Source organism: Syngnathus typhle, linkage group LG1 (genome assembly GCF_033458585.1).
Source record: "Syngnathus typhle isolate RoL2023-S1 ecotype Sweden linkage group LG1, RoL_Styp_1.0, whole genome shotgun sequence".
In the NCBI taxonomy this organism is placed as follows: domain Eukaryota; kingdom Metazoa; phylum Chordata; class Actinopteri; order Syngnathiformes; family Syngnathidae; genus Syngnathus; species Syngnathus typhle.
In genome coordinates, this window is record NC_083738.1 from 19911287 (window position 1) to 19928011 (window position 16725).

A 16725-nucleotide genomic window follows, 5' to 3' on the forward strand; every position below is an offset into this window, starting at 1 on the left:
TAAACGACAAGCATCACAAACCTTGGCAAAAAGGTCACAGCTTATGTTTGAAAGAGGGCACATGGAAATTTAAACACATAGTTGGGTCTTGAGTGCCTGTGCTCGCCCACTCATCAAATGTGAAAGTAAATAGACGATCAGGTCGGAGTCAAAAGGGAAGCAAATCTGCAGTCCTAGCTCAGATGAGTATACTCTATTGGCGTTAGATTCAGATAAGCGGCGACATGCACTCGATTGTTCGAGGTGGTACGATGTAAGCCCCCCTGCCTCCCTCCATGATGCGGCCACTGTCGTTTCCCGTCAGGCTACGGCCAACCTCCCAAGCTTATTTTGGACTTTCAGAGAGCTTTGCAGGTAGGCAGAAGGCCGGCTGGGAGAAAGTGCGCAGCTGTCCGGTTCAAGCATGGAGTGTGAACAGGGTCAGCAAAGGAAGCAGAGCTCATTTCCGTACATCCTGAGGGAGGGTCCCGTGTTCCCATTTCTGTGTGCACCGTAGTCCATGCATGTTATGCTGTGATTACCAAAACATTCCAACACACAGATTTGTATGATTACATTTGAATAAATATAAAGGGCCTTCACCATAAAAAAAACAAACATTTTTTTTCGTTGGATTGTTTTTTTTCCCGTATACAGGCAAGACTCTGAATTTTCTGCTGAGGCATAAAGTGTGACCAAAAAAAAAAAAGGAACTCTTTTGGGAGCTTCAAAACAGGTGGTGTAAAACTGGACTGTTATTCTTGATGCTTCATTTAAGCATTCCAACAACAAAGACACCCAGGAATGGTTTCAAAATGTTTTGTAAAGATGCCTAATTTGGGACTTCAAATAAGCCAAGCAGGTTCCTGACGTTACACTTTTGTAAAATGACACGTATTTGCTTGATGTGATACAACCGCATGATTGCATACACACATCACACTGTTTATGCAAGCAGCAGCTCATTTCAAAGGCAATCCCTACCATCTGTTCTGCAGACCGTGCCGGCGGGAAAAACGGGGCACATGGAACCACTGGCAATTTCAACAACAAGCCGCCGGTCAAACAAAGCGATACGTCTCATCTAAATACCGTCGATGACATCATCCGGGACGGTCACAAAGAAGCCTGTGAAGAAACACTCACCTCAAAGGTCTTTCTCCCCCTACAGGTGAGGTGGCCGTACTCCAGCTCTTGCGCTCGCCGTCATCCTTGTCGCCGCCGTTGTTCTTCTTGCGCAGCGGCGTCGGCACATAGTTGCCCTGGTTGCACTTGTTGGGCAGGTACTGGTTGAAGGGCATGGCGGTGCGCGGCTCGCTCACCGAGGTGCGGCGGGCTAACATGTCGTCCTTGTGGATGTCCGGGGTCTTGCGGTGCGGTGGGCCGTCTGACTCGGAGTCACTGCCCCGGCCTTGGGGAAGGGGGGGAGACAATCATGAGCAATGATCGGACATAAAGTATCAATACTTAGGTACAGTGGTTGACACCTTGATAGTAGATGAAACATTTCTTTCAAGTCAGTTCACAATATTGACAAAGCTATGGTAACATAGTTTTGATAGCATGAAGTCAATATCCAACTCTTAAAAAACATCAGACCTATTCTTCTCAGTACTATGACCTCATTTACAGTCACAAATTCCTTTGAAATCCAACAAATGTAAATATAAGTCTATGATATCATTTCATCCAACAAGATGAATCACATAAATCAGATAAATCACATTCTCACGTGGATCTCCTGCCCAAAGAGTATGATTACAAGCTCAACGTCTCCATCCCATTTTAGAAAAGGTAAATAAGACAGGTGACACCTAGATCGGCAGCAGGACTTTCCCTGCTTGTGTTAAAAGAAAGAAATCCTCCATGTTACATAAGAATCCTCAGCGTAAACATGGACCAGAGAATGTGGTGTTTACCATTCCTGTGGTGTGTGCTGGCATGCCTGAATATGCACAAGCAGCAGGTATCAAGAAAAGGTAAACATAGCGTGAACCAGACTTATTACTTATAAACTTATTACTTACACAAACAACTAGGCTTAAAGTTAACCCTGAAGCGTGGCGTTTTTTTCAATATTTTCTCAAAGTGACATCACATCTCTTGATTTAGTCTTTCCAAATGAAAGTATTGTGAGCACAAAGCATCTCATTCATAAATAGTATCAAATGACTACATAGGAGATTGAATGTCTTCCTTGAATTCAACTTTTCTTTCCATGCTCCTCTGAGGTTGCTTTACAGAGGCCAATTGTGAAGGAGCTTTGCTGCAAACGTTGGGACAAGGGAGGGGAACGTTGCCTCTTGCCTCCCAACCTGGACCGGATGTGTGTACACTAAACATGATGCTGTATATCGTCAGGTTGATGTTTGTGTTACCCAGCTACGAATGGGTTTGTTGTTCATCATCACGGTTCAAAGCCTTCCAGGAATGACTGCGTTCACTGTATCACTAAGAGTATTCAGCCTGGATTCTCATTCATTTTCCAGAGGTATCCAGTTGGCTGCATTCCATTTACAGTAGGTGGGCGCGTGCAGGTTGTCCGGCGATGCGTCGGCGGCTTGATGGAGGCAGAGCGTGCACGAGAGAAGAACTCCGAGTGGGTGTGAAACAACACTTCTTTCAACTGACTTGTTGTTTTATTGAAGTTAACATGGCACTGTTTAAGATGCTTTGTTGCTCATGGCTGTTATACTGTATGTGATTTAATAATTTAATAATTTAATAATTTAATAATTTAATAATTTAATAATTTAATAATTTAATAACTTAATAACTTAATAATTTAATAATTTAATAATTTAATAATTTAATAATTTAATAATTTAATAATTTAATTTTAATTCTATAAATTGCCTAGCACGTAATTAGACCTGTTTTAGCTTAGGTTTGTGTGACTAAAGTCGAAACAAAGATCTGAAATGAGCTGGTATTCTAAAAAAAAGCCCTTTGAAATTATTCAAAGGGCTTTTCGATTTAGCTGGGCGTTGTCCTGCAATAACACACAATGCAGAACAACGAGCCTCACAACGGCAGCGCAGCTGTGAAAGCACAATGGGCCTTCATTTATCTGCCTGAGGTACTGTATGAAAGCACCTTTCTACAGAGTTGGTGCTCTATTATAAATAGAGAAGTGGAAGCAAGTCACAATTCAAGTCCGCATTGTATTACTACTGTATCTTGAAAATGAAAATTCAAATGCAAAACATGTCAAGTCATGTTGTTGGAGTCGAAATTTTGTTGTGTCGCACGAACAGTAAGACCAAGTCAAGTTGAGTCTCAGCGCAAATGAAAATGATACGTAAATCGCTGCCTGTGAGACTTTGGGGTTTGTAGAGTTCCATACCATCGCTGCTGCCGCGGGCCACCAGGACATCCGGCGACGGGGTCTGTTGCGAGCGTGAGCCGAACGAGTCCAGGCTGTCGAAGGAGTCCTCGCGACAATGTCGTGGCGGGGAAAGCGAGTCGCTGCGCTCCGAGTCCCAGCAATCGATGTAGCCGCTGTCCCGAATGCTGCGTTGGGGGCTCTCTGCCTCCTCCGCCTCCTAAAATGTGCCAAGACCAAGATTTAGGGATGGGAATGCTAACATCAAGCGAGATAACAACAAACATGGAGCAAAAATGTTAATGAGGGAAGATCTTGACTCTCTGTGAACAGTTGCAGTGCGACTGAGTTCAACAGTTGCAAAGCGAACCTACAGCACAATGTACAACTGAATACAGATTCTAAAATGAAGTGCTAAAATTTGAACATACACACAAAATGGTCTCAATGTTGCCGCCAGAATACAGAAAACACAAATGCAGACCAAGAAGAATTTCACAATTGGACACTCTAATCAAGGACTTTTCCTATTGCTAAAAATATGCAATGAAATGTTACCTGGGCAAGCATTTTTTCTTTGACTATTTCGACACGTCCCACTGCGGCCATGTCGTCGTTCAAACCTCGACACCAGCTCTAATTCTCACTTTAACTTCACGTTCTAAAAATCTGCATTTGTCTTTTTGAAAAATGTCAAGCTGCTGATAGAAGGGGAGGAAAGGCCTTTCCTGTCCCACAAAAATCAAGAAAAGGGCCACGATTTGCTTTCTATTGTGCAACTGCAATTTGGTGCTTGAATAAAACTTCACATAAATCAAAAGCTAGCCACTAACGCGATGCAGTTTAAGCTGATTCAACAACCTGCACCAAATACAAATAAACCCAAAAGTAGCTACTCTTGATACCATCAAGGTTTTCAAGGAGGTCCAATCCAAACAAATATCATATCATTTTCAATGGCAAATCCCATTAAAAACAAGAGTATTCAATACCTTTCGCATCTGTGATAGCAGGCCCTCGAACTCCCTCAGGTCCAACGTGGGCCCGTTGTAGAAGGTACAGCTGTTGGCAGCCCGACCCAGCCAGTAGATAGTGATTAGAACCTGCACCAATCAAAACGGACATGGTTAAATTTATTGTATTGCCAGATGTGGCCTGCGAAGACAAATCAAATTCATGTCAGTACTAAAATTGAAAATTGCCTTCACTTTTAAAAAATAGAGCTATTGCTAGCATTTTTTTACCATTCATCTTCAAAACATTTTTTTTTCTTGTTTCAGATTTAAAAACTAGTTATTCACCAATTTGTTGTGCAGTCTATTATATAATATGAGGCGGTCATACATTTATTTGTGTTGTTCATAATGGCCCTCCTAAGAAAACTATGACGACGATGCGGCCTGCAACAAAAATCAGTTTGACGTCCCTGGTTTGTACCGTTGTTTGCTGGGGAAGGCATCAGAGCCCCAACACAAGTAGTAAGGATAAAAAAAAGCTTGGAATTTCTCTGGAAGTGCACACTGCTAAGCGGCAAAGACTCCAAGTGTGGGAGACCATATCAGCACGTAGTACGTACCAATACCGTGACGAGCCAAAACCAGGAAACAGTACAATATTGTGAGCTCGCTGTCCAGCTGCTTGTTTATGTTTCTGCCTGTCAAAATGACAGGAACGTGCTCTCGGGCAATATTTGCTGTCAGCCACAAAAAGCACGCTGGTGCTGGCTAAGTTCCAGCATGAGCTCATCGTGACGACCTAGTCATGTTTTCCGACAGAGATGCACTTAAAGACAAAACTGCCAATCGAGTGTAAGACGTCTGTATTTAGTTGCTCCCCACAAAGTGAATTTCACAAATATTCTATTCTAAAGTCATCATTTTGAAATCCTTTTAAAAACTCGTTCACTGACGGGGATGTATTTTCACCTCATTTAGGAACGAACTCAAGACATTCAAAGCCAGGTATGCATTTATATACTATGAAATAAATTCACGTGGTAGGTTATAGGGATGTTTGAAATTAGCTAGCAGTGAATCAGTACATAAAAAAACAATAAAGCAATTGTACAAATAAAGAGATGTTTTGTATTACTCATATACATCATGTTTATGTTTCCCGTGCCGATTGTTGCGTGTGACTAAAATAAGAATATAAAGCCACGCTGAGCTCTTATCAAGTGTGCTGTTGACGTGGACCGAAAAGATTGTGCCCATGTGTTTTTTTTGTTTTTGTTTTCCTTGGTTCATTTTGCACTGTCAAAGATATACATAGCTGCTCACATTGTTTTAGGTCTTACTTACAATGTGTTCTATTCTCTTCTAAATAATTGCGGAATCGGGTGCCAATAAGTCATTCAGGGTCCAGGAGCTTGTCGCGTTTCAGCGGCAAGGTTCCCGCCTCCCTTTTCAAGGCAGGAACAATGTCTTGGCCTTGTCGTGTTTGTGCAGGCGCTCTGTGGTAAACGCGACACGGCTTTGTATTGTCAAAAGTGAAAGGAGCGGGACCGCAAAAAGCATGTCTACCTTCCTTTAACCATTAGAAGGCCTTCAATATACTACACTGATTCAAAGTAAAAGACAATAACTGCTTAAGTGAAAATATATGATACATTTGACACTTTGAACGAGTCAATCTTTGAACACAACTGAAGCCTGAAATACACATACAGATATATACTTATTTTTTCTGTGACGTGACTTCACTGTTACTAACAGAATTGTTTTTCTTTTTTTTTTTTTTTTTACATTTCTCGTAAAAATAACAAAGACGTCACAGTTAAACCCTGGAGACGATGTTCCAATTGCATTGTTATGATGGTCATCAATCCTCATCATCTCAAAATCAAATGAAGTCACTTACATTTTTGATCTTTCGGCCGCAGTCGCTCCGCCTGTGGAGAATCACAAACAAAGTGTGAGAATGTGACTTCATATCAAATCAAATATAAAAGATCCAAAAAGTTGCGTGAATCGACGATCACTGTGAAAGAAACTGTAAGCACAGCTAATATTGTCATCTCTAACGTTATGTTTAGAACATTGGGAATGTTTTTTTCCAATCATGCTTTCCACTTTTCAGACCCTATTAGTTGGAACAAAACTCTGCGTGTGTGTGTGTGTGTGTGTGTGTGTGTGTGTGTGTGCGTGCGTGTGTGTGTAGAGGGCAATTAGAAAGAGGAAACTGTCACCTATCACAAAATGTATTTTGCCAGAGTGGCCCAAATTCTGTTTCCTTGAGTCTTCCCGGTAAAAGCTGTTTCCCCCGGCCTGTAAACACGCGAACGAAAAGCCTTCCTGTCATGACAGCTTCAACAAAAGCAGTGGAAACAACCCCGCAGTGATGTCCTCTTTTTAGGTTTGTTCTGTCCATTGAGACAATACAAACTTCTCATATGAGTCAAAATCTATTACCTGAACGGTGCGCTTTGTTTTCGTTTTGTTGAACTGTCTGCGTGTTTTTCAAAAAATAGATGGGTTCAAGGATGTTTTTTTTTTTTTTTTTTGTAAGGATAGTTAAGAAGCGTAGGCGAGGCTGTGAACAGAGACCGCCAGACCGGCACAAGTCAACAAGAAGTGAGCATTATCGTCACTCCCTGCAGCTTATCGCCGCTTATCAGCTGATTCTATTTATTTTGCCTTTATACAATCAAACAGGCAGGACAATGCTTACGAGCAAAGATAAAACAGAATCTACTTCCATGGGCATTCAAAAGGGAACTCAAAAGGGAAATACATTGTATGGCTTAACATAATATTTCAATTATTATTATAATTTTTTTTTTAATTCATCAATTCTTATCCCTCGAAGGAAGCAACCATGTTGGGCATCGTCCTGCTTCCACTTTTCCATAATCTTGACTAAAGCCTCAGTTGCAACATGATTCTGCCACAAATAGATTCCTACTAACGGATAAAATGTAATCTTATATCCAGGTGCATAAAAAGCGCAACGCCGGAAGCGTTTTGCTTTACCAATGCGTCTTCAACTTGATTGGAAACAAAACGAGTGACATGTTGAGCAAAAGAATTCCCCGTCTTGACAGAACAAGTCAGGCAGCACTCAACGTTGCACTGTTGCGTTAGGACATCTTTGCGGAATGACACCTTGTTGGCAAGTTTAATGACAACGCACGCACGCGCGCACCACTACATTCACAACTACAAACACAAGCTTTTGTCACTCGGCAACGCGATAGCGCGCACGGCTAAGTGAGCAGCGCGTGCAGTCGTTGTTATTCCATTGCATTGACTTGCACGGATGTATTTGTGTTGGCAGCCAACTGACTGATTGCCAGGAGGACACATCACTGACAGACCGACAGACTAAACTACTGCTAAAACAATTCAAGATACTGCTTGCTCTTGCTCAAAGTATTAAAATGGTGCACAAAGTGTCGGACTTACTTGGCAGCGGGGCGTGTAGACGTGTCCTGAAGGTCTCCGGGGTCAAAAAGTTGGCTTCCCTTCAGTCCCAACTCCTCACATCCGCGCAGAAACACACTCAAGTTGTCCTGTGTGTGGAGAGTAGACGTTCATGAAAGAGCTACTGTGCTGATTTGAACTCAGTCGTTCACCAAAACACTTGGCGCTGTATTGTGACAAGAAAGATGGCACACCAACACAAGCATGTGCATCAGTGCATCAACTTGCAGAACGGGGGATTGAAAGGGAAGCCACATTCATAATAAGTCACTGAAACCTATCAATTTTAATTTCCAATAAAGATATGTGACGTTTCGGCACGGCAGGGCGGCGCACTGGTTCGCCTCACAGTTTGAAGGTCCAAGGTTGAGCATGGCAAAGGGACGACTTACAAAAATAACTTTTATTTAAAATAATACAATACCCTTGCAAAAACTATTTTCTGTACGCATGGAAAGGTAGGCTAACTATGCGAAACATATGCAAGGAAAAATCTCTCCACCTTCGCCAATCTCGGACAGAATCTGTGTGGGACGCAACCTGAGCCGAGCTCTCCCTCCTTTTTCCCAGGTTCTCTCTCTCTCTCTCTCGCACGCCCTTGCTCTCTTTGTTTTCCTACTTTCTGTCAATCGCAGGGCTGCAGGCAAAGTCATTTCTCTCTCCATCTCAGGGTGTTACCGCTTCCTCTCCACCCTGATTTCTCCCAGACCGAAACGCAAATACAATGGCCTTACATTCAGAAGTCCGGAGTCAATTCGAGCGTGGAAGCTTTCTGATAATGTAAGTACACTTAAACAGGTGGAGAGGTTATCCACACAATCTCACGTACCTCCCTCCTTACTTTTACGGTAGTTTCGATGCCAGAACAAATAGATAATAAAATATAATGAGTGAAATGATGTGCGACTGATTTCACGGAGGTGTGATTTCAATTAGAAACACTCGCCACAAAACAAGGTGCAGCAGTCAAGAGCCACCTTCCCCGACCCCATCCCGCTAGTTTTCCCGAGCACGGTGACCTTCCAGACACCCGACTTGAAAAGATACACCTCTGTCTGTTTCCCGACTGCCGTTGCAGATTTTCAGGCCGCTGCGGCTCTACAGGAAACCGCAAAACTCCGATCGACAACTGAGCGTGTTTGGAGTAAGGATTGCCGAGCGTGAGGGGTCACACACACACACACATTCCGGCTCAGTAGGAATAGACTTGGACACAAGTTGGACTGTGTGCGAGTTGTAAACACAAGGCAGTGAGTGACCAACAGAAGTGGATTTGTTTTGCTTTTTCTATCAACTTAGTATTTGTTGTGTTTTTTCAGTGGAGCAGCGGTTGTCGCCTTCTCTGAGCCCTAAAAATACCACAAGGCAGTGCAAAATGAAATTAGTTATTGTGTGCAATATTAGGTGATACATCACCTTGTGAGTCAATGATTGTGGGCAAATTGGAGTGGATTTAATGTTAGTTACAGAGATTCTCCATCATAAGTACGTGCCCTGTATTCATGCACTTGTGGAGCATTTTTCCCCCCAAAACAAATAATCCGTAAACCAACAAACAACGGGCAACAAGCGACCTGAGGACGACGGCAGAGCTGCCAAGGCGCTGAGGTAGCTGCTCTAATTACAAAAAGTCCTCAGAGGCTTGTTTTGCCATTAGTCCCAAGCAGGAAGAGGAAAGGGGGAAGTTGCCTCTGTTTTATTATGACGGGGCCTGATAACGGCAGACCTTGTTTGTTTGTTTGTTTCTCACCTCCCTAATTGCAGCCCTGGACAGTGGAAAAAACAAACATGCCAAGGGATGTTAGGCATTATGATGCATTTTAAAGGGTGATATAATTATTGGTAGCGCGCTATATTATTACCTGCATGGAAACATGTAATCATTATGGTGACCCCGCTTGAGCAGACATCTCTGCGATAAACGTTACTACTGGTTAAGTTCAGCACCTTGCTCATTTCTTCCTATGACAGAGCAATAATGATGGATTCTATACAGAAAATGTCAACATAGAGTCACAAAGACAAAGTCTAAATACATCTACCGACTATACTCAACAAGAGTTGGTTAGTGGATGTGTTGTCGAGATTGAGCGCAACAGCATAATTGCTTGTTATGGTTGCAATGCACTAAACGCCTGTGGGGAATAAGGCCGGGTGTTTACCAGACACTCATAAAAAAAAAAACAGGGACGGCTCATTGACAGCCATTAGTGACGCCGCCAGATAAGACACTTCAGCCCAACCCAGATTTATTTGTCTACTGCATCATCACGGATCCAAATAACCAGGGCCCCCCTTGGGACATTTTTATTCAAACATTATTATTATTTCACAGGTGACCCCTTTTCACATCTAGATGGCAACATAGTCAAAACAAATCTCGGCGTCCTACAAAAGCAACAATAACCTTTGCAATGTGCATGCCAAGCCAGTAGTTGGGTGGCGGTGGCATTTTGTCTACAAACTGTCATTAGAGGACAATGTGGCTGTTCAATGAAACAAATGCATCTCCGCACATGCTATCGCAAATGCAACAAAACTTCTAAAAAAAAAAAAAAACAACACAAAATACCAAAAGAGGAACTAAACTTTGCCCAGATTAATTTTTTAAAATGTAACTATACCATCCCCTAAAATTGGTGGATTTTAAATCTAGCTATCTATCTTGCTACATCGAAGAATTGAGGGTGAATGACTTACCAGGCCAGCAATGGGTGTCGGGAGTCTGTTGATTTTTTTCACCAAGCCGGGTTTAATGGAGCTCAGTAACCTGATGAGGACAAGATGAAATGAATACAAATTCTGAACCGTGGAACCTCGCAGGATTTAGGATTTTTTTTTATTAATTCTGTCCAAGGAGATGAAAGTTGGTGCTCTGGCCCAGGGACCCCAATTTGAGAACCCCCTGCTCTCTCAGCCTAATGTTTCTTCGATGTGTTTTCACTGGAATGAATTGTGTCTCAGAGAGTCCTCTGATCCATCCATGGATAGCCTTGTGCTATTTGATATCGCTCATGGCATTCCGGCAAAGTTATTTTGTGATGAAAAGATGTCATTTTCTCATTAGGAAACTTCTTTTTCCCACCACATTAACTCATACAACTTCAATGGCTGGAAAGCCCTGATCGATTTCACTCTCCTTCAGCGGGGCCAGCAGAGGACTGTATAAAATGAAGGAGTGCAATGTCACAAATGTGCACTTTTTTTGCGTAGGGACTGCTTGATGATGCCGTTAGCCTCCTGTAAATGATGTGCGATGATGTTGTGAGAGGCCCTGTTTGAAGCACTGGCTAAGAATCAGTACAAGTTGTAGTAAAAGGTTTGATTTCTAAATGTATTAGTTACTTTACTTAGGTCAGGAGTGACTATGATCTTAAAAAAATTGCGCCTTCTTTTAAGTATTATATTTAAATGTTTCTAGATAAAAAAGAAAGGTCAAAATCTTGCATGGAAATGGAGATATGAAATATTGTCCACATCTTTCAGCCCTTTGGTCCACTATGAAAGACTTAGTACTGCTCTTAGAATTGGCAGTGGCTTCATAGTGCTAAGATTAAAACTAAACAGTGTTATCACACAAGGAGACATTTAAGCCTGACAAAAATGAAAAAGAACAACCACTTACTCGCATAGCAGGATTCCATTCTCCAATCCTCCCCTGAAATTCTTGTCACCGAAGCATCTGCCTGTCACCGCCTACGAGGGAAAACATCCGTGAGTCCAGTCCTTCAGCAAATATATTGGGCTATAAATCAAAAGCAATAAACATACTAAAATATGATTGATAACTTTAATTTCCGCTCTTTTGGAGATTTCGATTCCGGGAATGGCCATACGTCAAGTCCATCGCTGGAGAACGGTGCTGAACGCTAACGAGCTTGGCGTAAGCTCTAATCATCCTGACCAAATGGCCGTGGCGAGCTAATGTGTTGTGACAGCGGATTTATAAAAGGAAGGGGGAGAGTCCTCTTTGCAGGCATTTGAACTATATTCTCAAAAATGTGCAGATAAATAAAGAAAGAAATATTTTGATTTGTTTTTTTGCTATTTTGCAGAGACATTTTAAACCTCTTCAATGTGACTGTTGTCAGGTGAGCCACGCAGGCCGCTGGGAGGAATGTGCATGACTTGCTTGTTTTCACTGGAATGTCACTTGCATTGTTTCACAAACAAATAGTACGGGAACATTCTCCGCCTGACTTCCCTTTTAATTTCCTTCAATAGGAACGCTAACATGCTGAATTAAATCACAGAGAGGTCGAAGAGCACACCTCAAAAGTTGCACTATCAATATTGTCTTACAAGTCTCGGAGTACTGACTTGAAAACAAAAATAATAACTTTAACTCAAATATTTGTTCCACACAAATGCATTAAAACTTTATTTGGTTCATTTTGCAGCATTTCTAGTGGCTGCACATTTTCCACTGTAGCGCATGATGGATTTTTTTGGGCCAATCAGGTTTCAGGCTGTGTGTTGCCATATCAATCTAATCTGCTTGGAGGCCTGACATTCTATTTAGTGCTGGATCATCATCAAATCAAATTAGCAAATGCAAATCAACATTTTTTTGGTAACCAATGAGATTTTAGATTTGCCCAGTAGGAGTTCAAATGAGAGTATTTGTCATCTGTGGCCTTTGAAACATGTTTGTGATGAAGGGCAATATGCACACATTTATGCATTTAAAAATTAGCATCTCTGGTGAGAATTACATATGCACTTTATGTTAATATGTCATCATTGGCTAAATACAAATTTTGAGCTACTCCAGATGATATGTAGCACAAATGCATGCCAGTTAAATTGTTTTTTTTTTTTTATTGCATAGCGTTTTTAAAATTAAGGATGAGAATGGTGATGTTGGATTAGGTCGTGGAACTCTACAAACACTGTTAACGTTCAAAGCGTGGACTTTTACTTCGTATGTATTAATAACATATGTAGGCCATCAATAAAACATTCCAAAGCTCTAATACTAACTGAATAGCTTGCCTTTTAACAAACAAAAGTTGATGATGGTGACAAATTCGAAGAGATAAGACGGGATAAAAAGAATTCCTCACAAGTCAAATCATCCCTGGCAACGGATCACAAGCAACTTGACAAAATAACCTCCTGTTTTGGAACCAATGAAAACACAAGACTGTTTGAACTCAGTCAGCTCTGCCTTCCGGGCCCAGGGGCCTGGAGACGGAAAATTCTACCTGTCCCAAATTAACAAGCAATAAGTCAAGGTATGAAGGCAGGCGGATTGCCGGGCTAGCTAAAGCACTACTTGTTGAAGCCCAGAGGCGACGGACGCCTGACACACTCATTTAAAAGTTGACGGCTGGTAGTCGAGGATGGAGTAGACAAATAAAAGCCACGTGGCTGGCTTTTGTAGTTGGATGCATTCTTCTCTTACAGGATGTTTTCTCGAGCGGGTTATGTCATCATCAAGTTCAAAACACACGTGAGCCCGTCTTGCGGCTTCGCGTGCCAATAATCTTGTTAATACAATTTGGCAAGAGAGCTTAATCCGCAAATGCCTTTGGGTTCTGATTAGCGGGACGAAAACAACAATAGGGAAACAAGGTCCTTCAGCAAATATAAATATTGCGCCATATTTTTTAGGGCACAATACAGTGCGATTCAGAAACTACACATGACGATGAGAGATCTCTGGCCGGGGGTCCCGTCAGCAGGTTCAAGCTAAGGTCAGCGGTGGTATCTGCTGACAATACATCAATGCAGATCTTTTCATTAGCCATCACCACGGGGATCGCCTATTGTGCATCTATGAATTGTTACTTCAGCGGCTGGAGTGCTGGCATGCTGGCATGGCGGAGCGAGTGAATGCGGCAGCAAATATGCTGGACTTATTCAGCTTTAAAATACCAGGCACACGTAGGTTAAAAACTCATCTTAAGTCCTTGTCATAGGCTAGAAAGCAGGATGGCTTGAGAAGATTCTCTTTGCCTCATTCTTGAATTCCTCTTTAATTTTTTAACGAGTTTGCGCTTAATGTTGGACCGTGTACGTCTGGAGCCTGCAAGCCAGGTCACAACCTCACAAATCAGCACAATCAGTTCCAGACCCACCCATCATGTTCTGACTTTCACACACGGTTTATTTGGCAAGTTTTTGGAAGGAAGTCTTAAATCACTGACCTTTAACCGAGCCAAAGAACAAAAGACAGACAAATCATGGATGATCTCTGGTAATAACAGATAAGAGTATAATTGGCACCGCCTTACGCAGCGGAATCAAGAAAAAGACTAGCAATCCCGAAGTTGGACCACCGCCTCTGAGTTCTGTGTGAAAGACTGCAAGATGCAAGAGAGTTCTGAAGCTGATCCGTGAATTTCCTAGCCCCCGAGGTAGCATCAGAGGCCAAAGCGTTGTAGAAAGCCAGCACTGGTGTGTGAAATTTAACTAAGATTCACCTGTCCCCCCTTGATCAGCTCAGTTCAATCGAAGCGGATCGTCGTTAGACTACAGGCAAAGGAATTGTGGATTCGTTACGGCTTCTCATAAAAAGCTGAGATGGAATACTTTTGGTATGGGATAGAGTGTTACGCAATGTCTTTGGGCCCGCTAACAAAAGACTAATGCTGTTCTGAGAAAAAAAAAAGCTAAATCAGTTAGACAAGAGTGTTGGTCAAACCTTACACAACTACCCGATTAGTCATGCAGCCACCCTCTCACATGGACTTGTTTCATGGAAAACATCTCAATTAGCCTCTAGCTGCAAGCTTCCAGGTATGTACAACAAACTCATTGTTTGTGTTCAAGAATTCAGCGTTTTTCCTCGCTTAAACTCAAACGTTTATAGACCGAGTGTCTGGACTGCTGTGTTGCTGATGTTGTACAAATCAAATCATAAGTCGGAACCAGGCATAGTCCAACCCAAGGACTGACTTTCTGAATATATAAAAAATAAAAGATGCCTCTGAATTTGCTCAATATCATCATCTGACCACGGCATGAAAACAAACCGTGATAATAAGTGGCTGCTTTTTTCTTTTTTACTTACTTATTTTCCTAAGAGCTTTAAACGTTCAGAATTCCAACACTGGCTCCATTTTCTATCTCTGCCAATGCCCCCAAATTTCGATAAGCCACTCTGATTAAACAAGCCAAATTTCCCTAACCCTGAGCTAAATATTAGCGTTCCGACCAATCCTTCCTTTTTCCACCCGGATTAGACGATGGAACGATGTTTTTGGGCTGTGGATTAACCCCTCTCCTGGCCCGCCGAGTTCTGCTCACTTCCTCTGAACCCAAAAACGGGGAAAGGAAACAGTATTTGGCTCGACCACAAGCCTCGGCGGTTGTATTGGATTAAGTAGAGGGTGGCGACTTGTGCCAAAAAAGCCAGGGAAAAAGGGGCACAAACGCGGGGGGGGGGGACGATTAGATCCCTTTAAAATCGTCCGCCCAACGCACCCATCGAGGTCCTCTCAGCCTCTTTCTGCTGCATAAACGACGCCTCCTCAATTTAGCCAGCACAAATCCCCATCCTACTAACCCACATAGTCATCTTCCACTTACAGTACAGTTTATTTACAATCAATAGAGAGACAAAGCACAGCGTGAATATATATGAGAATATAGTCAAGGTGTGATTGCTATGCTAAAGCGTGGAGGCCCAGAAAAAGCAAAACAAAATATTGACTAGGTTGTTTCATTCACTCTCAGTTTCTCAGAGGTTTCTGAACACTTACATACAGCAGTTTCACATTCTGTTGGCTGTCATCTTTACACTACTTAACGTAAAGCTTAGCTGACTTAAACCATACCACAAAAGGTGAATAGTGACAACCCCCACCCCCAAAAAGCTTTGCGGGAACAGAAACAAAGAGCCTCCGTGTTGGCGGCAGCTTTTTCAGCTTAGCTTTCGAAGCAGAAGGACTTTTCAAGGGGGCTCCATGAGTCTCCAATATCCTGCTCGCTATGTTTTTTTGGGAGGGAACAACGAGCCACTGAGCACTCCAGAAGCCTCATTCAGAAAGACCGTGAGACGCCCCAACCTTGACTTGCTTCATCAGCCCCATTACCAACTCAGTCAGTGACCATAGACTGAAAAATATCAATTAACAAGATATGCTGTGATACTTAGAGGTTACTGAAGCAAAAAAAAAAAAAGTGTGTGTATGTGTCACACGTAAAGTACATTGAAATTGAAACTCGGATACAGGCATCCATTTTGCAGTGTAAATCCAACCAAAGGATCTGCCTCCAAATTCCAATTTTCTTTCTAATTTCTCTCTGTAACCAAGCGATGCCACTAATACAAATAAAATCCCAGCAATGGAGGGATCAGCAGATGTTAACGGCTAGATTCAACGTCGTGTCATCTAAAAGTAACAAAGACTCATGTAAACACGCCAAGTGATAGGATTGTGCTCTTTGGTCCTCACGTTCAGACTTGCTCTCCCCTCTCGTCACTACAAAGATGTGCCGTACTCGTCAGGGTTGAACGAGTTGGGAGATTCACTCACGTACTGTGTCAACACCATGGCGAAATGGGGGCTCACCAGCCTGTTTAAGGTGGCCTGATTGCATTGAAACAAATTCCATCATAACTTTGACAAATAGCGAATCTCCATTGTGTTTCTTTTTTTTTTTTTTTTCTAAATTGTATTCACCCGTATGAAAACGCTCCAAGCTTTGCGTTTCATGGCGAGTCATCAAACTTGCTGCCACAAGAAATAAGACAAATCAAAATGTTTCGGAATTAATCCATCTAATATGTCGTGGAAAAATATGACTATGTAAAGCGCAAAATGGTGATTTTACAATAGCAGTGTCAACGTTTTTATATTCTAAAAATGTGTTTGTAAAAATAAATGCCTCACCAGGGTCAATAGGCATGAGCAAACAAAGCACTGTAGTTTGTTTCCACCTTACCTGACACTGATTCCATGTGTCATTCCTGAGAATTTGGGCGTCCGTCAGTCCACGTTAGTGGTGAGGTCCCATTAAGAGACGGAAATGCTGCTTTCCCCACAAATG

At 42.2% G+C, this 16725-nt stretch overlaps 1 protein-coding gene across 1 annotated transcript in view; it reads right to left on the minus strand.

Annotated features, from left to right (window-relative positions):
• LOC133157562 (LIM and calponin homology domains-containing protein 1-like) overlaps positions 1 to 16725 on the minus strand; it is a 32693-nt gene that overhangs the window by 10248 nt on the left and 5720 nt on the right. Inside the window, exons 2-8 of the mRNA XM_061284198.1 lie at positions 11351 to 11421; positions 10426 to 10495; positions 7708 to 7814; positions 6164 to 6194; positions 4297 to 4407; positions 3326 to 3524; positions 1126 to 1390 (exon numbers count right to left, since the gene is read on the minus strand). Coding sequence (XP_061140182.1) covers positions 1126 to 1390; positions 3326 to 3524; positions 4297 to 4407; positions 6164 to 6194; positions 7708 to 7814; positions 10426 to 10495; positions 11351 to 11421 — 854 coding nt within the window. The remainder of the gene's footprint in view (positions 1 to 1125; positions 1391 to 3325; positions 3525 to 4296; positions 4408 to 6163; positions 6195 to 7707; positions 7815 to 10425; positions 10496 to 11350; positions 11422 to 16725) is intronic.